The 23,205-nt window shown below is 47.9% G+C and overlaps 1 protein-coding gene across 1 annotated transcript in view; it reads right to left on the bottom strand.

Moving 5' to 3' along the window:
• The window catches only part of CUL5 (cullin 5), a 787,955-nt gene that overhangs the window by 499,908 nt on the left and 264,842 nt on the right, over positions 1-23,205 (bottom strand). Inside the window, exon 9 of the mRNA XM_086935237.1 lies at positions 2,012-2,142. Within this exon, the coding sequence (XP_086791363.1) occupies positions 2,012-2,142 (131 nt within the window). The remainder of the gene's footprint in view (positions 1-2,011; positions 2,143-23,205) is intronic.

Below are 23,205 nucleotides of genomic sequence, written 5' to 3' on the forward strand. Positions count from 1 at the left end.
TTCCCTTGGAGAACCCCCTTCTATTTAGTTTAAATATGCGCAAATACTAACTGCTTGAGAATTATATTACATTTTTAGCATTTGACACTCATATAGAAGAAAAAGTAATCAACACTTTAGGTGTAAATATTTTGATGATCAAAAAATATTAACCATGATCAAAACCCACCAATTATGGCAAACAGATAACGAACGGTTCACGAACATAATCCTCCTCAATATACCATGTTCAGGGAATAAGGGAAAGCTTAAAAACAACCAAGGTATCGTTGTATATATTACATCCAAATCCGCATGGATGTCCCTGCAGCTCATCACGGAGCACGATGGAGGAAGATTGAAGTGGAGAGACAACCCAGGAGAGGTTTCCCCACATTATCCCACGAGGAAATGCTCTTGAAGGGTGCCACCACAGAGTATCATCAGTTTAAACACAGAGCAGGTCTTTAGTCATTAAATGTCAGGTGTTAAGAGAAGAGGGTTTTTTGGCGATCATGCATCTACAGCTGAAGTTGGACCCAGATTACCATTCCATGAGAGCATACCCTTGCGCCTATAGGCTAATGGCATTTAAGTCCCCCAGGAGCATGCAAATGTGCAAGCGAATAAGGGATCAGGTGCTCTTAGGTCCCAATCAGCACCACCTTCAAGAATAAAACTTCAAGTGAAGCATAACTTGAATGTTCAGTACTTTATAAACAGAAACGGGCTTTAATATTAGGTTGCTAAAAAGGCCCACTTACATATGTGATGCACAATTAAATTAGAAGGTCCCTACACCTTCTGGGCCAGAAAACAAAAACCAACCTTCCCACAGCTCCTTTGCGCTAGGTGTTAGAAATCGGGCTTTAATATTAAGTTGCTAAAAAGGCCCACTTACATATGTGATGCACAATTAAATTAGAAGGTCCCTACACCTTCCGGGCCAGAAAACAAAAACCAACCTTCCCACAGCTCCTTTGCGCTAGGTGTTAGAAATCGGTTTACCAGCTAGTATTCAGCGTTGATGGAGATGCTGATAATTATCTGCTGCCAAACACTGCCCTCAACAGCAGTCCAGGTCATAATTTGTTCTACAATACTCTACTTCCAAAAGTGAGGTTTCCCTTTTGGTTCCCATTTGCCCATTTAAAACATTGCAACTTTCCTTGTCTCTTTTCGCTAGCAGTTAACTGTTCCAATTTCATGTTAACTTTTAAATGGATGCAATGGCCCTCACTGACGATCCCTCCATGGACCACACATGCAGCCTCTCCACTCTACAGACGATAGTCACAGACTGTTGAAGACTTGCTCTAGCCAGATTTTATCACCAGTACCATTCTTGATACTCAGCCCTTCCAACTCTGCTGGATGCACCTGTAGTCTTGCAAACTTACTCATATTATGCCTCCACGGTACCTCTCCACACAATGTTCACCTAGTGCCATTTTCCCCCTTTAGTTTGAGAACAGGATCTCACCCCTGTGCAGGGTAACTTGGCTCTCGTACAAAGTGTATAATTCATACGCAACCAGCAGAGAGTAGGGGTTCTCATCCTGTTGCACGACTGATGGGGAGGGAATCCTCCCATGCAGTGGCAGTGCACCACAGGATCCCCACCCTGTGTGGGCCCCTATCAATACATCTATTTTATGTTCAATTCTGAGTCTGTCATGGAGTCTGGGAGAAGCAGCTGTCTTCGTGGACACCTTTACTACACCCTCTTACACTTTTACTTTTAGGAAAAATGCATACCATGTGTTACTATAAATCTAGTGAGAACAGACCACAAATCACAAATTGTAAACAAGGTATCAAATGTTCATTAAAACTACTAATAAAACAGCGAATACAAAAACTAACATGCCAATTGTTTAATACTCTGTTTCCCATTCTATCAGGCTTAAACATGCTACCATCTGATTTTAATATGTAAACTACAATACATAATTACATTTTTCAGCAAAAGGTAAATTAAACAGCTACTAAAATCTGCTTTTCTAAGAAGCAGGTCACTTGGGTTACTCACAGTAGTTATTGTTTCAGCAGCTGCAACCATATCAGCTAATCCAGCACTAACAATATGTTCTTCCAGATCTTTAAGCATGGGCTCTATTCCATTGGGCACTTTATCCATTAGTGAAAACATTAAATGTAATTCTAGGTATAAATTAAAACAAAAGAAAATCAAATCATGCACTGCCTATATTACAGAATTAGACATTTATTTGAAATAAAAGAAAAGTTACTTATCTGTTACGCGAGCTTTCCAGCATTATTCTCTTTTATAGGCTCACATCCTCCAACATCACTGATGTCATGTGGGTTTGGGAAGGGGTTGTAGCATCCAAGACTGCTTAAAACATTTGAAGTATTTTTCAACATCATTAACTATGCATTTTCTTTTAGATAGTACTGAACAGTTGAAGTGTTCCAGGAGTGTTACTGGGACTGTGAATTCATAGGATGTAAGAAATGCAAGCAACTCGTAGGCATAATCTCAATCCAGACTATGCAACTGGCACCTCACATTACCATTAGCCGCATCTTGCAACCAGCACCTTAAGAAACTCCCAACACCACTATCTTCTCAGTTTCAAGCACCCCAGTCAATCCTGCAACCTAATCACCACTCCATCTGTTACTTGCTCCACACCCATCAGTTTGAAAGGAAATGAGCCTGAAAGAGACTAAAAATCCAGAGCATGGTAGCCAGCCAGTGTGAAAACAGCTATTAAATATGCCATCAAGATTTTTCCCTGCGTAACAAATGTCCTGTGTTCTCATGCTGCACGTTATTCCATCTCATAGTGGTTAGGTCAAACATAATTTTTCTTTCTTTCTCCTACTATGCGTCGACTAGTAGGTGGGCTTAACACATACCTATGAAGTCTGACAAACCCCAGTGTGTGGTCACCATATTTAGATATTTTCCCTTTTTGGTGACCTGCCTTTCAATAGGGCTTCATAAAATATTGTGCTTGTATGGTTGCTTCATCCGGTTTGAAAAACTCACATATCTTGTACGGGGGTTGGGAAGGTTGGATGTGAATCCAGAAAAGTCTTCAAACTGCAAAAGTTTTACAGGTAACCATTTTGCAGCATGAATCAGTTATGGATTTACATGCTGTGCAGTGATTATGAGATGGTACTACCTACCATTAATCAGGAGTTTGGATTGAAGCAAGTGTATAGTTGCAAACCGGTGTTGAGACATTCTGCCCTGCTCTTGCCTCCCTATTCACTTGAATGTCTACACAAAAGTGCCTCGTAAATGTATGTACTGATGACCAAGTTGCTGCCATGCAAATAGGATTTCAGATGCATTTTCCATAAAAGCCAATGGCACCCCTTTTTCCTAGTGAAGTGTGCTCTTGGTCTCCCTTCTAGCCGTACCTCTGTTGTCTTGCAGCATATTTAGATGGGGAGTACTATCCATTGTGCGATGGTTGGATTTGTGACCAGTGCACCTATGGATGTAGGTGAGAATGAGACAAAGAACTGTTTCCTTTCCTGTAATGTTTTGTTTCTTTTAGGCAATACATTACTGCCCTCCTGATATCCAGTGTAGGGAGGGTTCTTTCTGCATGTCTCTGGCTGCTGAAAGAAGGCTGCTAGCAGAACTGCTTGGTTATTGTGTAAATGTGATATCACATTAGGGAAAAACTGTCAATCAATCAGGGTTCTTATGAAGCGCAACTACTCACCAGTAAGGGTCTCAAGGTGCTGTGGGGAGAGGGGTGCCGTACATCAGTCGAGGTGGTCTTGGGTCAGGCGGAGGTGGGTCGGGAGGGAGTTCCAAGTCTTGGCGGCCAGGTAGGAGAAGGACCTTCCTCCTGTGGTGGCTCTTCGGATGCGGGGGACGGCGGCGAGGGCGTGGCTGGTCGATCGAAGCTGGCGTGTGGGAGTGTAGAAGTTGAGGCGGCTGTTGAGGTATCTTGGGCCTTGGTTGTGTAGGGCTTTGTGTGCGTGGGTGAGGAGACGGAAGGTGATTCTCTTGTTGACCGGGAGCCAGTGCAGGTCTCTCAGGTGTCCGGAGATGTGGCTGTGTCGGGGGATGTCGAGGATGAGTCTCGCGGAGGCGTTCTGGATCCGCTGGAGTCTCTTCTGGAGTTTGGCAGTGGTTCCGGCGTAGAGGGAGTTGCCGTAGTCCAGGTGGCTGGTGACGAGGGCCTGGGTGACCGTCTTCCTGGTCTCGGTGGGGATCCACCGGAAGATCTTACGTAGCATGTGCACGATGTTGAAGCACGACGAGGAGACGGCGTTGACTTGTCTGGTCATGGAGAGGGAGGAGTCCAGGATGAAGCCCAGGTTGCGTGCGTGGTCTGTTGGTTTGGGTGCGCTGCCCAGGGCGGGGGGCCACCAGGAGCTGTCCCAGGCGGAGGGTGAAGAGCCCAGGATGAGGACTTCCGTCTTGTCTGAGTTCAGTTTCAGGCGGCTGTTCATCATCCACTCGGCTACATCTGTCATCCCTTCGTGTAGGTTGGCTCTGGCGGTGGCGGGGTCGTTGGTGAGGGAGAGGATCAGCTGGGTGTCGTTGGCGTAAGAGATGATGTTGAGGTTGTGCTGGCGTGCGATGGCCGCAAGGGGGCTCATGTAGATATTGAAGAGGGTGGGGCTGAGCGAGGAGCCTTGAGGAACGCCGCAGATGACTTCGGTGGCTTCTGATCTGAACGGGGGGCGGCGGACTCTGTGTCCTTCCGGCGAGGAAGGAGATGATCCATTCTAGTGCCTTCTCTTTTATTCCGACGTTGCTGAGGCGCTGCACTAGGGTGCGGTGGCAGACAGTGTCGAATGCCGCTGAGAGGTCCAGGAGGATGAGGGCCGCAGTTTCCCCGTTGTCGAGCAGGGCTCGGATGTCATCGGTGGCTGCGATGAGGACGGTCTCGGTGCTGCGGTTGGCCTGGTAGCCGGACTGCGAGAGGTCAAGGGATCCGTCTCGAAACATTACCATCTTGGCAACGGCTAGCTGTCCCATTAAAGAAAGCGGCAAGGAATTCCAAAGGACACCGATTGTTGTAGGGACTTGAGTATCCGATCGAGCTGTGAGTCCGTCTGGGCCACGTGAATTCCGAGATAACGGAATGCATCCCGTTCCCAGCGCAGCCCGAGATCCGGCAAGTCTTCCAGTGGCACCGAGTCAATCCCCGCAAGCAGAAAGATCAAAGACTTGCTGCGGTTAAGTTTCAGTCCCAATGCCTCGCCGAACCGATCCAGGTGGTGCAGCAATATCGGCAGTGCCTCACGCGGAGCTGGCAAGTAAAACAAGGCGTCATCCACATATAAAGAAGTGACACTGCATGTGTCTCCTACACTAACGCCCCACTGTGCCATCTCCGTACGGACTCGGACAGCAAAGGGCTCTATGGCCAGGGCGAACAGGAGCGGTGAGAGAGGGCACCCCTGGCGTGTACCCCGTCCCAGTCGCCACTCCTCCGATCATGCCGCTCCAAGTCTCACCCTGGCGCGGGGGCCATATATAGGATGTGAATCCAGCGACAAAAGTTGGAGCCAACCCCACCACCTGGAGGACTGCTACTAGATAGCCTCAGTCGACCGTATCAACCGCTTTAGCGAGGTCGACCGACACCAGTACCACCTGCTAATCCCTGCCACGTACCTCATGCATAATGTGATTCAACCACCGCAGGTTCTTGGCCGTGTTGCGTCCTGGAATAAACCAGCACTAGCACTAGTCTGCATGGACCAGGTGGGACATATACGGTGCCAGGCGCGTGGCTAGTAACTTAGTCAAAATCTTCACGTCTGTGTTGATCATCGTGACCAGACGATACGCCGAAGGGTCATGCTTGTCCCCCCCCGGCTTCAGGATCATACAGATTTCCCAGAGTCATACTCAGCTGGAGAGTCTCGTGGTCAAATGCCTCCAGAAATACTTGCAAGAGGAGACGGGAAAGTGTACCCTCGAATGCCTGATAAGATTCAGGAGGGAACCCATCGCTCCCCGGGCACTTAGCTCGCGGCCTAAAGCCGCACGCACCTCGTTAAGCGTCAGAGCTTCATCGAACTCGATCTGCGCCACCTTGGGAAGGGACTGCAGGGTCAACCCCTGAAGGTAAGGGAGATAAGAGGCCTCGGTGATAGCGGGGTCTGCAGCATATACCTGATGTAAGTGAGACTGGAGAACTCGGAGGATGCCCACTTCTGAGTGGACTACACCACCTGTAGGCTCCCGCAGGGCCACAATATGCTCTGGGGTCTGCTCCCGCCGAAGGATCCAGGCCAAAAGGCGGCCTGATTTATCACCCTCTCTGTGAAGGCACTGTCTATATTGGCCGCGGGTATATCTGTCAAGTCAGTCTAGAATGCGGGACCGAACAGTCTGCTCCTCTTCCTGCTGTGAGGAGTCAGGGGCCGTCGAAGTTTGCAAGTTTAAAAGACTATCCTCCGCCTCCCGTAAGTCCTGATGGAGCTGTCGCCTAACCCCATAAGTGAGGCCCATGCACGCCCCTCTTAGTACCGCCTTCAGGGCATCCCACCTATTGGCTAAAGTGAGCCCCCCCCTCCCAGTTGAGGTCCACGTAGTCGTTGAGAGCGGTCTCTATATGCCCTTTCCCCACTTGATCCTGAAGGATATCTGCCAGTAACCTCCATGTCCAGGGGTGGGAAACCGGAGCCCCCCAATTCAACAAGCACGCCACCGGGGAGTGGTCAGATAGGAAGCGGGACAGATGGGTAACCTCAAGGGACACATTTGGCTCTGCGTTTGCCACTAGTATTCTGTCCAAGCGACTATGCGTATTGTGAGTGGGGGAAAAGCAGGTGTACACTTTATGTGTCGGGTTTCTCTGGCGCCAAACATCAAGAGCCCCTTTATTCTCTATGATCACCCTAAGCCTCTCTGTCGTACGTGGTTTTGTGCCAGCTCGGGGTGGAAACCTATCCAGAACGGGACAAGGACACAGTTAAAATCCTCAAACCAAAGCACCGGTGCCTCCAGGTCAGGTCTCATGACCTCCTGAAGGGTCTGGAAGAAGACAGGGTCATCTGTGTTGGGTGCATATGAGTTTAGTATGGTGACGTCCCTGCCATCCAGTTTCGCCCGGAGGAGCAGGTATCTTCCGTGTATGTCTGCCTCAACGTATTGGATAGCAAACGGGACCCCGGGTGCCACCCATACTAGGACCCCCCTGGCGTATGTAGACAATGATGAATGGAACACTTGACCCCGCCACTTTTTCCTCAATTTTTGAGCACCATCATCAGCAAGGTGGGTTTCCTGGAGGCACGCAATGGAAACCCTATGCCTGCGAAGGAAGGTCAGGACCCTATATCTCTTAGTGCATGTGCCTAGCCCCCTCACATTCCAACTCAAAAACTTATACCCCATGTCGGATGACGTAGCCGAACCATCCATAGTACTCTACCCATGGTGCCACCTCGATCCTGTGCCCGAAATGTGATACATATGATGCCTGTAACATTCCCCTTCAACAATCCCTCCCAAAGCCCCAACCACCCCCCTCCAACGAACAGTATACTTGCAACAACTAAACATGCCGATATGCCCTTCCCCTGCTGGTGCCATGACGTGCACAGCCACCCCATACGCCCAACAGGGCGGAACCACCCAACAAGTAAAAAGGAAGACTCTCCCCTCCCCCCTCCCCCCCCCCCCCCCCAGCTCCCAACACAACCAGCTATCTGAACATTGACATAGGTCTCGGACCATCATGGGTGAAACATGAACAACTGTCTGAACCCCCCCCCCCCCCTCCCGCACCCTCCCGAACAGCGCCTTCCTCCCAATCCAAGTATCTCGAAAACACTCTCCCCATCGTGAGTGAGTCAGGCCAGCCGGCCAACGTTTACATGGCAGGACCATCCAGAGCACAACCAGATACGTCCTTCAGGACAAGGCCACAGAGGCAACCAGTGAGTCCCCCGCAGTTTCAGGGATCCTGGCAGTGGTAGGCGGGAGATCGTCTGCGGTGGGCTGCAGAGTGTCCGGGACCAGTACCTCATCCGGAGGGAGAGCCACCGGAGGCGCCGGAATGCCCTCGGTCCCCGACAACTCCAGGCGGAGGGCCCCATCGCCCCCCCACCGTGACATGCCGCCTCTCCTCTCGTTCAGCAGTGTCTGACGAATGTCTGCATCTGTTATTGCGCCTCCTCGTTGGTCGTGTTCCCCATGTACTTCGAGCTCCCCCCCTGCTCGCCCGGTGGGAGGGCATCCCCCTTGATCTCCAGCCACTCCCATACCTCCTCCGGGGCTTCAAAGAAATGTGCCTTACCCTCGGATATGACCTTAAGCTTAGCTGGGTAGAGCAGCATATACTGCAGGTGTAGTTCCCGGAGTTTCTGTTTGACTGCCAGGAAGGATTTCCGCTGTTCTTGTACATGGTGGGTGTAGTCCAGGTAAACTTATACTTTGGCGTTTTCAAAGGTGAGGTTCATCGTTTCCCTAGCAGCTCTCAGGAAGCAGTCCCTGTCCCGATAATTCAGGATCTTAGCGATGAGGGCTCACGGCGGGGCACCCGGCCTTGGTGGCGGGACCAACGCCCTATGGGCGCGCTCAATAACAAAGACATCGGACAGTCCCGTGGGGCAGAGTGTTGTACGGATCCAGTGTGCCAGAAAGCGCTCCGCATTGCCCATCCCCAAGTGTTGCGGAATGCCAAGAACCCTAATGTTACTGCGGCGTGCCCTCCCTTCCGCATCCTCCGCCCTAACGCCCCCGTTGAGGCCGTGATCTGTGAGACCGTTTTTTTGAGGGATGCCACCTCTCCCTGCAGCTGGACGATATTCCCCTCCGCAGTGGAGACTTTATCTGCCACTTTCCGCAGGTCCGTTGGCAGCAGGTTCACATCTAAGGACACTGTTTCCATTTGCCTTTCCAGAGCGGAGTGGGACCCCTGTATTGCCTTCAGCAGCTCCGCCCGGGAGGGCTCGTCGGGGACCTCACTCTCTCCGTCCTGCCCCGACTGGCGCATGATCCGCTGCGAAGGGTGCCGTTGGGTGGTGTACTGTGTTATGGTGTTTGGCTGAGCGGCGCATGGCATCCTAATCTTACGCATTGAGGTAGCCTAAAGGGACCGCACCTGGGCGTCCGAGCAGCAAAGGTGTCCCCAAGCAGCCCCCTCTCAAAGGCCCGTGAATATGTGCAGAGTCCGCGACTGCCTCTCTGACTGGGCGCTGCAAGACCAGCTCCCACTCACCACAGCGTCATCCCTGAGATCCCCGGCACATGTAGAAGGAGGTACCTGGTTACAGTGTATCCAGATTCCACATAGGCCAGACCCGACGCAGCCGTGGCGGCCCCCCAAGGAGAGTGGGCACCACGTTAGGTCCGCAGACAGTCCAGATCCATAGGCCAGCTCGAGGCGTCTCCACTCACCCACCACCGCACAACAGGAGCAGCAGCGTGGCAGACGGTGTCCATAGTCCTCCCCTACTATAAGTGGACCCGCACCGCTCCTCAGGCCCCCCAGCGCCCACCGCCTCCACTCGTGTGCCGAGGGTACAGTCCAGGAGCAGGACGAGGCTCCGGCCCCTCCAGGGATGCCAAAGATGTCCTCCGGGACCTCCCGCTCCGCGACCTGGCTCCGGTTCTTCACTCCGCCAATGTAGGCCCCAGTTCCGGTCTTACTTTGCACACCTGCAGGATCCCAACAGACTACGGGATTTCCTAACTGCACGGGAGGCCACCCGATGGCAGTGGGTGCCTCCCTGTTGTCCCACTGTCTCTCCTAGGTCGGTCGCATTGTGCACTTTATCTGCAGGATCCCGGTGGTCTACGGGAGGCCCCCGATGGCAGCGGGCGCCTCCCCCCCGGCTAGATTCGTGGCGGGCCGGTCTCAAGGGGGGACAGAGATCGTGGGCTGCCCCTGCCGCACCAGCGCAGGCCGCCGCCCCAGCCTCACCTCCCGAGCCGCGTGTGTCCCGCACAAGGCCTCTGGGGCCCCTCACCTCACGGGGGGCCCCCGGGTGACAGTGGGGGCCTCCTTGACTTATGCGCCTTGCTGTTGGGCCAGCCTCAAGGGGTGTCGAGAGTGCAAGCCGCCCCCACCGCTCCGGTGCAGGCCGCCGCCCTGGTCTCGTCATCCACCCACCGCATGGCCCGGACGGCCCACAGCAGCTCCGTACTTCTCGGGAGTCCCCCGATGGCAGTGGGCGCCTCCCTTGCTGCAACGTTGCTCCGTGGGCACCGGGAGCGCAGGCTGTCTCCGCCGCTCCGGTGCAGGCCGCTGCCCTGATCTCGTCATCCGCGGGAGGCCCATGATGGCAGTGGGCGCCTCCCATGCTGCGACGTTGTACTGTCGGCTCAATCCCAATGGGCGCCGGGAGCGCGGGTCGCCTCCGCCGCCCCGAGGCAGACCGCCGGCTCGGCCTCGCCGTCCGCCTCCCGGACAGGGCACAGGAGATCCACTTCACGGGAGGCCCTTGATGGCAGCGGGCGCATCCCCTACCGTCCCGCTATCTTCAGGACCGGCCGCAAGGGGCTCCCAGATCACGGAGCGCCCCCACCACGTCGTTATAGGCCGCAGCACAGGCAGCACCGGCCTCTCGTGATTCAGGTCCCGCCGTCTCGCAGCCCGGGCTACCACCGCCGCCCACCGGGTGGGCAAACTCCGGAACAGGGTGTACCCCCAGGGCGCTGGGACTCTTGGACCCGGTTTGCTTGGTCCGAGTTGTCCAGGAAAGGATATTTTACAGGATTTCTGAGCTGGCCGGCCGGGAGCCGAAGGAGCTCACGTCCTGTTGGCCATGTTGCTTGGCCACGCCCCCGACTGCAGTGATTTAGAGTAGGATGAGTAGCCCACAGATCAGTGGCGCAGAGAGTGGCACAGCATAGAGTTCAGTGGCATAGAGGGAATTGGCGCAGAGTGGAGTAGAGCACAGTGGCATAGAGTAGATTGTGTCGGAGTGGAGTGGTGCAGGGTGGAGTATAGTGGTGCAGGGTAAAGTGCAATGGCATAGAATAGTGGCACAGAGCGCAGTGGCATAGAGGAGAGTGATGCAGCATTGATTGCAGTGGCATGGGGTGGCGCAGAGTCAAGAAGTAAAATGCAGTGGCATAGAGTAGATTGTATAAGAGTAGAGTGAAGTGACGTAGAGTGGAGTGGTGCATGGTAGAGTGGAGTGGCATGGAGTGCATTGATGTAGAGTGCAGTGTTATGGAGTGGTGCAGAGTGGAGTGGCCTAGACTGGTGTGATGTAGAGTGCAGAGGAGAGTGCACTAGCAGAGTAGAGAGGTAGAGAGGCATAGAGTAAAGTGCAGTGCAGAGTGAACTGGTGGTAAGTAGATTAGAGTGGCGGAGAGTGTGTAGAGTGGCATAGAGTGGTGTAAAGTGGTGCCCAGTAGAGTGGCGCGGAGGCTAGAGTGGCATAGAGAAGTGGCAGAGGGTGCAGTGCAGCAGAGTAGAGTGTCGTAGAGTGCAGTGGTGTAGAGTAAAGTTGCGTAGAGTACATTGGTGTAGAGTGCAGGGGCAAACAGTTGTGCAGAGTAAAGTGACAGAGTGCAATGTTGTAGAGTATAGTGGTGTACAGTTGAGCGGTGCAGAGTAAATTGACAGAGTGCAGTGGCTTAGCGTATTGCTTTTGGGTAAAGTGGTGTAGAGTGCATTGGCGCAGAGTAAAGTGGAAAGGAATAGAATAGAGCGGCACAGACTGCAGTCACAGAGTACATTTTTCAGAGTAGAGGGAAGTGGCATAGAGGGCAGTGGTATAGAGGAGAATGTCAGAGCGTAGTGGTGCAAAGTAGATTAGAGCAGCAGCGGCCCCTTCATTAGGACGCAGTAGCGCGGCCCCCTCCTGCCACCACACTCAAATAAAACTATACTAAAACGGGTTTTAAACTCATTTTAGAATTGTTGTATTTTAATCTGGACTCTGACAAGTCTTGGGGGTGGGTCCAGGGGGGTGGGCGACACTGCTGGTGGGGGAGTGGTAGTGCACTCCCTTCACTGCGCATGAGGGTTTGGCCGGTCATCTCAGGCCCGAAAAACACTCATGCGCAGTGAAGCTCTCTCCAGCCCCAGCTGCTTTGCTGAGGCTGGGGAGAGCAGGCACAGGCTCCCAATCTGCCTGGGAGTGCAAGTTGCCAATTGCTCAGGCCAATCCCAACGCCACTTTTATGCAGCATCAGGATTGGCCACAGTGCAGTCTGGGAGCCTGTGCCCAGAAGCATGAAGAGCGCAATGAACATGACGGCAGTGGATTCTAAGCCCACTGTAAGCTTAGCAATAAATCTCCCAACAGACAGCATGTGTGCTGTTAAATTTGTGATACCTACAAACCTTATTTCTTGGGCTCTGGGGAGGATTTCTCCATAGTCCGGGTAAAACCTAGTATCTGCAGTGTAGTGTAGTTCCTATAGTACCCTTATGCAGGACCTGCGCTTTTGGTCAACATACACTGTGGGTCTGGTGGTAGACTGACTCTGTGAACCCCCACCGCGTATGTTAGCCTTAGTTTGCATTAGCTTGCTCACAGTGCCACTAGAATCTCCTTTTATCAGAGAGTTTTTGGCAACCTCAGAACACAACAAACCCTGATTCTTCAGACTCATGGAAACAATATACTACTTATTACACAGTCACTCGTGCTTGCTAATTTGGTCTCAGAGAGATACACGGAAGAAACAGTTGAGCGTGTTTACAATAAGAATTTATTGCACTGTTCTTCTAGTGTAAAATATATTCGGTGCTACAACTGTTACACAGTAGCAGAGATATAAGATCAGCAGTACAGTGAATAAAAAGGAATAGTACAGATCTACCATTTTGCAATAGTCATGAACATATACATGAATATAAAATGCATTTAGAAAATAAAGCACATACTCCTACGATGCCTGTCTAAATGTACCTAAGTGTACCTAGCATGTGAGTAGGTGCAAAAGAGCTTATAAGCCTAGGAGCCAAGAATCCCGCTAGGATATAGTTGAACCCCATTACCTGAATAATGAGAGTGTGGGACCTCATCCTGGTCTCAAGTTGGACACCCCGCAAGGCATGTTTAGACCCCTGTCAGCTGGAGCGACTGCATTCAGGAGCCTCGGCGTCTCTGGTCAGTGTGTCGGCCTTGAAGTCTCGGTTCCCTCCAACTACTGATAGCAAGAGGTGCTGTATTTATACAGTCCTTGTGCATGTGTTAGCCATTGTTTAGTATGAGGATGACGTATGTGATTAAACCTTGTGCGTAGATAGGAGAGGTGAAGTATGCCGCCAGGGTAGTGTCCTCAAATTATTCATATGTGCTAAGGATGACGTCTTAGCATTATTGATTTGGAAAAACCCCTCCCTCTACATGGAAGTAGGTGAAAGGTTTAGTCCATAAAAGGTGTCAATCCTTATAAGGCGTTCTGTCCTTATAAGGCGTTCGGTCCCTATAAAGCATTCAGTCCTTATTAGGATTTATGTCCTTATAAGGCTCGTTCATGTGAAATGTAGGGGAGATGATGTAGGGAAAGGGTACGATGTTTCCTGGACCTATATTAGAGTACCTATATGAAACAGAACACCGACTCCTCCTAATACGCAACAATAATGATACACAATTGAGATACACATTTTGACTAGCTGTCAGTGCATAACATTATCAATGAGCCATTTAAAATGTTTCTAAAAAAGTTAAAAAATCACTTAAAAACACAAAAATGAGGAGAGAAATATGTTCTTTTGAAATATGATTTTGGTTTTAAAGTTTCGCAAATCTCAGCCCTAAATGAGTATAATCACACACTTTGAACAATTGCAAGCATACTTAGAAGGACATGCTTATTCCCATGCTTTGTTATTGAAAGTGTCAATTTGAGGAATTTTGTTGAAATGAAAAGGGAAAGAATCCCAATTCGTTCCCAACAAACGATGAGCCAGATTTAGATTAATTGTCCTGGCTGGGAGACGCAACATTATTGCTGCATGCTGCCGAAGGGAACAAACATTGTAATACCTCGCATAGCACGTCAAGCGTGCATAGATGAAATTCAATGCTGCCAACAGCTGGTGGAGAGGCAGCCGATGCTGTAGTCGATACCTTGGTGCCAATGGTGGCGCTGAAGTACAACTCCGTTAAAAAGGGCACCTGCGGATCCTCGAGGAATGCATTTGTCAAAATGGGAATACGCTGAGGACATAGTTGAGCATGGGACCGCAGTGGTCCAAGTCCAAGTCCAAGTGCGCTGGTGTCTCGTTAGAGTTGTCAGACAGATGTGCAACTTGCATTCTCCTCCGCAAAACAGGCATCAGAAAACAGGTATGATGCAGTCTTCAAAGACTGGTCTGAAGGATAGGAACCAAAAAGCACTTAGTTCTCAAAGGAGAGGTGCAACCAGATGGTGTACCGTGCGCTCACGGTAATATCTCTCCAGGAGAGCTTTTGCCATCTCGCTGGTGGTTGGTCCGTCCATTGCGTAGCAGGTAAACAACAATCAGGATTCCAGCTATTGCGAGCAGGATCAGAAGTAGACCCTCCAAAATGCTTCCAAGTACGCAGTGTATAAAGTTTGGAATAACTCTGAGGATCGTCTGAAAGCTGTTAAGGAATCCTGATCTTATGGTCTTAAATAGGTGTACAATACCACTCGTATCTGGCATATTAAAGATACGACCCACCATTTCTATGAAATGTAGGAGCAGTTGGTACGTATAAGCGTCTGTATCTCTGTCGAGGTCCTTGCAATTTGAAGTTCACAGGTTTCTCGAGCGGAGGTTAAGGATACGGTCTGCAGTAAAAGCATGGCTTTCATTCTGCCCAAAGCATCAAACTGTATAAAAGAAACATTCAGTGAAGGTCATAGCGGCACCTCCCGGACTGTATGAATCAGTGGAAACAATTACAGCAAGTAAGCCACGGTGACCAAATAGGCAATGCCCGAAAGCATACCACAGCAACCTTGATCATTCAGCATCAAGTAACTCCCATTCAAAAGTAACTCCAACCATGGCACGATTACGGCAGCTGGAGTTCCTTTCATGTGGCAATACAGATTTGCTATTGAACCATTACATGCTCAATGCAAAACAATATCTTGGCACATGTGAGACCACTTAAAGCATCCTTGCCGTTTGTACCACTAAGAAACACTTCTCGATCCCCACTCTGGCATCGAAATCTATCTGGTAAATCTGAAGATTTCTTAATGTATTCGTTACCCAATTTTTCATACCTGTCTGCCTGCCTTTGCTCAAGGCAATAGTGAAACTGAAGGGTCATGCCTGGGAGAGTGATATGGCCGTGGATTAGCCATTCTGTTGATGGTGATTCCGCCACTGTGAATGGTAGCCTGTCCAGTTTTTCAATACGCAGCATTGTATATTTAGCTCCTCTTTGTGCCATTTCTCTGTGTATCTGTTAGATTGTATTCTGAAAATAGAGCCGAACTGTTTATAAAATGCCAAGGCACAAAGCCTGCACGCAAGGATTGCAGCGTCCAGCTTAATAACATAATAGAATGTAACTGAGATTGGCCGTGTTGTAATTTGGCTAAATCCTGTTCCATTTTATCAATAGCAGAAGACACAATGTTGCCCAATGAATATATCCTGGAGGTCAAAGTTGTTAACCCATTGTCTAGCACAGCTAACGATTTTTCTAAGTTAATACGGTCCATTTCCCATATTCTTTCTACAGCCTCTTGTTAGGATATTTTCCATACTTCATTATAGGCAGCTTAAATACCAGCATATATGAAACGTTTCTGATGTTGTTTCCTGGGTCCTTGTAAAAAGTCCCCAAGATCCATGTCATGTGAGAGTAAAGATCAGTGCTGTTTCACTTCTGCAAGTGTTGAGGTTTCTAGCCAATCGAGGCACAACTTCACTACCCCTGGATGTTCTCTCTGTACATAACGTGGGTATGGCCTATGGGTACTAAATCCCTCAGTGATGTTCAGGAATCTTTTGTGATATAGGTTTGTGTCTAAGGGGTAAACCACCCAATCCTTTCCATTTGTGTCTGTTCTATTGTACTTTAGTACGTCATCTACTGTGGCCCCTTCTTTTGTAGTTGAATTCTGCCAACCCTGTGTTGGTGTTGTAATTCTAGGAGTGTTCAGGTCCTTGTTCTTGGCTAGTCCAAGACAGGATGTCTGTTGCACAGTATCATTTAAAAAGATCATCTGCTGTGGAATGAGGCATGTTCTAAATAGTGCCTCTCTGTACCCTGGACTTGCCAGGCCCTCGAACCCCAAATTGATTTTGAGTCAATTTCGTCTTTCAGTAGGTTGAAACCCTGCTCAGACAATTGGGCCAAAAAGGAAGTAGAGTAAATCTGTTTAGTTTTTGTCAACATTATTTTCAGTGCTGATGTTGGTAGAACCTCAGAGTAATACGAGAATAAATCTGTTGTGTTAAACCCTGAAAAGTATGAGAATTTCTGTGCAAAGGCTTGCGAACTACTTGTTGGTGGTGTTGGGCAATGTTCCTACCACTGATGGTACTCAAAAACATTCCTAGCTGAAATGGATTTGTACAGGAAAATATGACAATGTTGGTAAAAGTACAATGTGTCATAATCTGAAGAACATATGGAGAGACATCCCCTAGAGAATTTCTTGGCTGGTTGTTTAACGCCCGCTGTACCCCATAAAGGTGTGTGACCCAATACCGCCCTTGCCTAAAACCCTAGCTGTTCAAGATTGCTTTAAGTCCCGGTTTTTCCTCTCCACAACCGAATTTCCCTCAGGATGGTACGGAGAGGAGTACCACAATGTTACGCCCATTCCTTCCATGACTTCTTTGTAAGCCCGAGAGCTAAACGCAGGGCTGCGGTCAAAATGTAACGTGCTAACTGCATATGAGCCGATAAAGACTCGCAAATCTTTGATAACAGTTCGAGCATCAGCCTAGCGTTGAGGCCATACCCATAGGAATCTAGAGCAGGAATCCACTGCAACCATGATATATTTGTAAGCCCTGTCCATTTGTAGGTTCCGCAGTGGTCCAAGTACAGACATGCGAGAGGTTTTTCTGATTTTAATAATGGCGTCTGCGCTGGTTTTGCAACCATGGAGCCTTTCATATGCTGACAGATGTCGCTATTCAAGACAGTCTTCAGTTTGCTTCGTTAACCCTGGCCACCAATAGTTTCAGTAAAGAAATAGTTGCTGTAATGCCTGTGTGCGCAGAACCCAAAACCTTGTGTGCAGCTAGTATTAAACCTTGCCTACAATCCATATTTGGTATTACTCTATCCCCCACTACAGGAATTTGAGCATATGGAATGTTTTGTGCATCTAACTTGTAGGAGTATTTGAGTGGAAATTTTTTAGGTACTGCTGTGCTGCCTTTGCGTGATGAGATGACAGCTACCATAATGGCTCCGGCTATTCGCGTTTTTTGAATGAGTGAGTGCAGCTATGGAAGCTGTGCGAACAGCCCCCTTTGCGGCTCCATCAGCCAATGACTTCCCTGCCACGTGTACGCCATCATGTTGAGGACTCAGTGTATGGATCACGTGAGTCCTTGGTAGCTCGGTTTTTCACTCTACTACCTGTTCCCATAGCATTTTATGCTTAATTGTGCCACCTTTCGCATCCTTAAACCCGTTTTGTTCCCAATGATGTAAATACTCATTGTACGACTGTACACAGTAAAAGGAATCGCACATGATTAGTGTGGAAAATTCATGATCGTATTTACAAGTGTCAGTATTAGTGCTTTTAATTCTGCCAATGGAGCTGTGCAGTCTCCTAGAGATTCCATTTTTTGCAACAAAATTATCCTTTGACAGTCAGGTTCAAACAGTTTCAGCTGCCTGTTTCTCCGAGATAGGAACCTTAAAAAAATTAATCAACTATTTACCGTGTGCTAACAGGAAAACCATTGTCCATGCCCTTATTATTTCCCATCTTGATTATGCTAATGGTCTGTATCTGGGTATCAACAAATGCCTTTGTCAGAAACTCCAAATGGTTCAAAACGCTGCTGCACGATTAATTGGTGGCCTCACCCGCAGACAGCATATTTCTCCATACTTAAGGGAACTGCACTGGCTCCCTATGTGCAGACGTATTGAGTTCAAGGCGATGATACTTGCCTTCCGAACCACTAAGGGCCTCGGATCTGCCCACCTACAATCAACCCTTCGACCCTACAGCAATCCGAGAGCCCTCCGATCGAATACCAAACTTTTGCTGGCCACCCCGAGATTTAGGAAAGCCCGAGCTGGAGGAAAGACCTTCGAGCTAGGAGCTGCCCAAAGATGGAATAAACTGCCTCTGGATCTCCGCAGGAGTAACTCAGAACGAAAATTCCGCAGATCCTTGAAAACTTTCCTGTTTCGCCTGTAACTTCCTGCCCACCGAGACGGTTTATCACTCAATCAGCGCCGGGACACCCCGTTGGGGTATCTGCGCGCTTTATAAAAGACACTATAATAATAATAATAATAATAACTAGGATGGAACTTGCCATCACGCATGCGACCTTTAACGATAGCACATGCCAAGCTGTATTGCTGCTTACTTCCTATGGCCGGTTGCGCAGATCCGTCAGTAGAAATTATATATTCATACTGATCGAGAGGCAATATTTCATTTGGTAGAGGATATTCTTGTTTGTATAGCAGGAATGCTTGTGTTTTTAAACTTGGATCAAATCTGTATTCAATGTCTGTTGCAGCAAGAGAATTAGCCCATTGTATCCATCTTGGATGTAACGCTTTCGCATTTGGAATGCTGGCCTTTGTAACAGCTTCCAAAGCCGGTACCTGTGTTACGACAATAATGTGTTTCCCCTGAGCTAGTGCTCTTTCACTTGCTACAGCCGTCTGAACAGTGGTCAGGATTTTTTCTGTTGAAGTGAAACGCATTTCTGCATTTGTGTACAGGTGTGATTTGGATGCGATTGGTACTATTTCTCCTTCATTGAAGGTTAAGTAAGTGTACCCGCATTGACCCGCAATAATGCGGATCCCCAAGTGGCGTACGTTTACAAGTGTGTGTAAGTGTTTGGTAGCTATCATGTCTTCCTGGAGTTAACGAAGAATATTAGTATGTTCTTGTGTCTAATTTCTGGCTGACAAGTCAGGTTTTATTAACTCGTAGAAAGGTTTTACCCTTTGTGCATAATCTAAAATGTATGTTCTGTCGAAATTTAGGAATCCTAGTATTGATTGTAAATGTTTTAATGATTTTGGAGGTTGGAGTAGCGCACACATTTCTAAAAAGTTTGCTGCCAGACTTTTCCCTTCACTTGACAGCTCATATTCCAAAAAAGACATTGAGGTGGGCTATTTTTGATTTTTTAAAGTTACATTTGTAGCCCTCACTGGCAAATCCCATAATAATGGTGCTTACCCTGGTCAAGTGCCTCTCTAAGTCGTCGTCCGTCACATAAATATCATCCACATAGGACAAAGCTTCTTCATCAAATTTTTGAAGAAACACTGTTACTCTTGCTGAAAATACCCCGGTCCTATTCTTATACGGTATACCCTTGGGATAGTAGACACAATTGTCGCTGGGACCCTAACGCACTGAATGCGGTCAGAAACCTGCTTTCAGGCACTATATTTTGGCAGAAAAATCCATTTGAGATATCAAGTGTTATGTATTTTTTGCACACAATGTTATCCATTAATGCAGCACTATGTGCATTTTGGACAGCAAATGTCTTGTGCATGAGTTTAAATGTCTAATCTAAAACTAGACAATATGTATTGTCGGGTTTAGAGACGGCAAACAAAGGATTGTTCCTTGGAGGGGTATATTTTTCAATGACCCCCAGGTATTCACGTTGATCTAAGATCTCCCTGACCTGTTTTTTAGCTTCTTTCTTTATTGGGTATTGTCTCTGAGCATTAGGTGAAACTTTTAACGAAATCACGTGGTAGGTTGAATCCTCATCCCACCCAGCGTGATTTTTATACAATGCTGGAGCTTGGGCTACTGCTCACTCCCGTGCATATGTATGTTTGAGGTAAACGAGAACATGATCTGAAAATACAGGAAAAAATTTACTTTCTCCGCTAGGGCACTCCATTATGAATGCTGACAGCCAATCTTGTTCTGCTAACAGGATGTCATAATCAGATAAGTTCTTCCAAAAAAGACCTTTTACTTTCCTGGGCTTGTCCCCCTCCATCCGGAGTATTATTTGGTGTAACTTAAGTGGGTCGCTCATGCTTTTGTCTAGTGTTTCTACCATGATGTAATCATTCAAGTCCGCTGTCACTAGAAATTCCTTCAGCTTCTGGCGAGCTATTGTGACTTCTGCCGTACTGTCTAGCATCGTCAGAGCCCATTCTCCGTTCAAAAGTTGCATCCTCAGAATTCTGGGCATGCGAATTTCTTTTTATTAAATTGAGGTTTTGAGTTTTGCTTATCTTCTTTATTAGAAGTAAAGTCTTGAGTGCGCTGCTTGTCTCTGGACTGTGTGCGCTCCTCTCTGTGTTCTGACCGTCCTTCTCTTTCAGAGCTTTTCTTCGAGCCCTGAAAGGAACGTGTATCAGTATCCGGATACCTGTTAGGTTTCCTAATGTTATCCCTATTCCTAAGGTTGTACCTCTTTTCAGAGGGCTCCTGTGGAGGAGACCTACCTCTGGACTGAGATCTTTTGTCTTTAAATTTTGTTTTTTATTATCCCACTTTTAAGAAGAAGTCGGTGTCTGCTTAGAAGTGTCCTTTTCGGGACAGCCCATTAGTTGAGGTTTTAAAGCGTTTCCCCCCCAAACTATCCCTGCCTAATTCTGCATACACAGTTTCAATTATTTTGGAAAGTTCATTATCCTGTTCTAATGGAGGGAATTCCCATAGGCATTGGCGGATTGCCACTGATGCTGCTTCCCCTTTAATGTTAGCTAGTATTATGGCTGCTACCTGGTCGTAGTTATTTAATAAATTCATCCCTAAGTTTAGGAGCAGGCTATGCTCCACACTAATTTTGTTTTTGTCTTAATACATTAGGTATTACTGCTAAAGAAGGAACACCATGAGTTCTGGTATATATGGCAGCAAAGACTGTACCCCAAGATGTACAATCCTCTAATTGTGGTGTAATTCCCATGGGCAAGCAGATTGTTAACATTCTGTGTTTTTCAAATGGTGTTGTATTTGGGAATACTGCTTCTAACTAGGTTATTTTCTGAGCTTCCCAGAAAGGAAGTTGTTCAAATTTTGTGGGCAATTTACCAATTATGGTGTTTGTGGAGTAATTTTAGTAGCTGTGCTCTGTGTAAGAGCTGCATTTGGTATAATTACTGTAGGTTGGACCACTAGTGTCCTCATGATGAATTGTGTCATGTTTCTGTAAAGTTTTATCAACTCTGTGTTGAACAAGCAACTCATCATTTGGAATTGTGTCGCTAATATCGGCCATGTTGCTCCTGGTCTTGTTCTTTTTCTTGAGTGGGGTAGTGCGCCATTAAAACAGAAAATATGTTCCTGGTAGGTAAGCAAAATTTCAATCTCCTCAAACGGATTGTAGACCCCTGGGACTTCTTCATGTGTATAATAATTAAAAGTTTTTGTTAAAGCATTTGCTGCTGGGAATGGAACCCATGAATAGAACACCTCTGTTTGGAAATCTTTGTGTCTCTCTATCACGAATATTACTACACCTCCTCTGGGTAGTAACCCATGTTTGACGAGTTTAACTGTCAATGTGTGTCTTACATTTTGTGCAATGGTATTGCATCAGCATCTTCTTCACCTCCTGAGTGATTAAGTGTCAGGTCTGAATCTCCTATTTCGGTAGTCATTGTGTTTAAGACCCTGAATAACTGTCCAGGGAAATTAAGATTACGTGTTTTGCACAATTTTGGGAAAAATGTCCATCAAGCTTGATGTTTTGGTCAGGTGCTATGTCCTTAACTATCCCCCTGAAGTTGATGCTGACCCTCTGGGGACCCAACTCTTACCTCTTGCCCTCTCAAAACAGAGAGGGCGAGAGGTACAGGTCTTTCTGCTATGGGTATTGCTGGTACTGCCATGATGTTCCAGGTCCCTGGGGCATGGTGGATTTTACCAAATGTCTCTGTGGTACGGGTTCGTAGTGGTGTTGTACCTCTGAATTGCAGAGAATCAATGGACTTGATTGTGATGTCTTTCATCTGTTGAAGGGAGTCGTCCATAACGGTCACAAATAAGCTCTCTTCTGTGAAGGAACCTTTAATTATGGAAGCTTGAAACTCCTTTTTGAATCCCGAAAGTATCAGCGAGGTATGCCTTCTGGTATCAGTTAACATCGGTCAGCTTTTACCTTCCAGTATGAGTCTTAGGTCTTCTTCTTATACTGATCTAGTAGGTGATGCATCATTTTGTCCTTTCCCTCTCCCACAGCCTGTGGCCATACAAATTCAAGAGAGCATTTGAATGTACGATCCTCCAGTGTGTATCCGCAGATCTCGCCTTCTTTCTGTCCACCTAGTCAATTCAAATTTCTCTCTTTGATCTGGTTATGGTGGTACAGTGGAGGAGGGAGTGTTTTATCTTTTCCTGGCTGTTAACACTATTATATTGGTATGCTATAATTAATGTACATACAGTCTTGGTTGGAGGGTTTATATTTATTTTCTATCGTTGTGACAGGCTTAGATCATGCTGGCTCTCTAAAAGCTTCCTGTCCTTGATCAATGCCGCTGAGCAATACGGAAAGGAATAGAATTTTCTGTTTTGATGGTAATAGAGTTTTGAGTAGGAAGAATGTTTCTGCTTGTTCCTCTTCCAACTGCACCCTACAAGTGTCTGTTGCTCTCTTTTGTACATGGAAAGCTCGTCGGGTGAGGAAGGCCTTAAAAGAAAAGCACCAAACACCTCCACTGGTCTGATCCCGTTGACATAGTCCGTGAATTTACTGCACACTATGACAAAATTTACCAATCTACTTCCCCCTTCCTTGAAGAGGATACTTTGGGCCTCCTTCATGATATCTGTTTGCCCACTTTCTCGGAGGAAGACACTAAATTCCTTGATAATGACATAACCAACGATGAAATAGCCCAAGCCATTTGGAGTCTATGACCAGGGAAGGCACTTGGACCCAATGGCCTGCCCATCGAGCTCTATAAGCTGCGTCCCGATGGCCTTGCCCTCTTTCTCTGATCCATGTTTGAAGATGTTCTTCCTCAAACATGTGTGGGTGTTCTTCCTCCGGACCAGAGACTGGCATCCCTTATCGTCATCCCCAAGGAAGGGAAACCCAGAAATAAATGCACCTCCGACGGACCGATCTCCCTCTTGATGGCAGAACCCAAGATTATTGCCAAACTCCTTGCCACACGGCTTTCTCGGGTGATAACAACCTTGGTTCACCCGGA

Source organism: Lissotriton vulgaris, chromosome 8, assembly GCF_964263255.1.
Source record: "Lissotriton vulgaris chromosome 8, aLisVul1.2, whole genome shotgun sequence".
NCBI lineage: Eukaryota > Metazoa > Chordata > Amphibia > Caudata > Salamandridae > Lissotriton > Lissotriton vulgaris.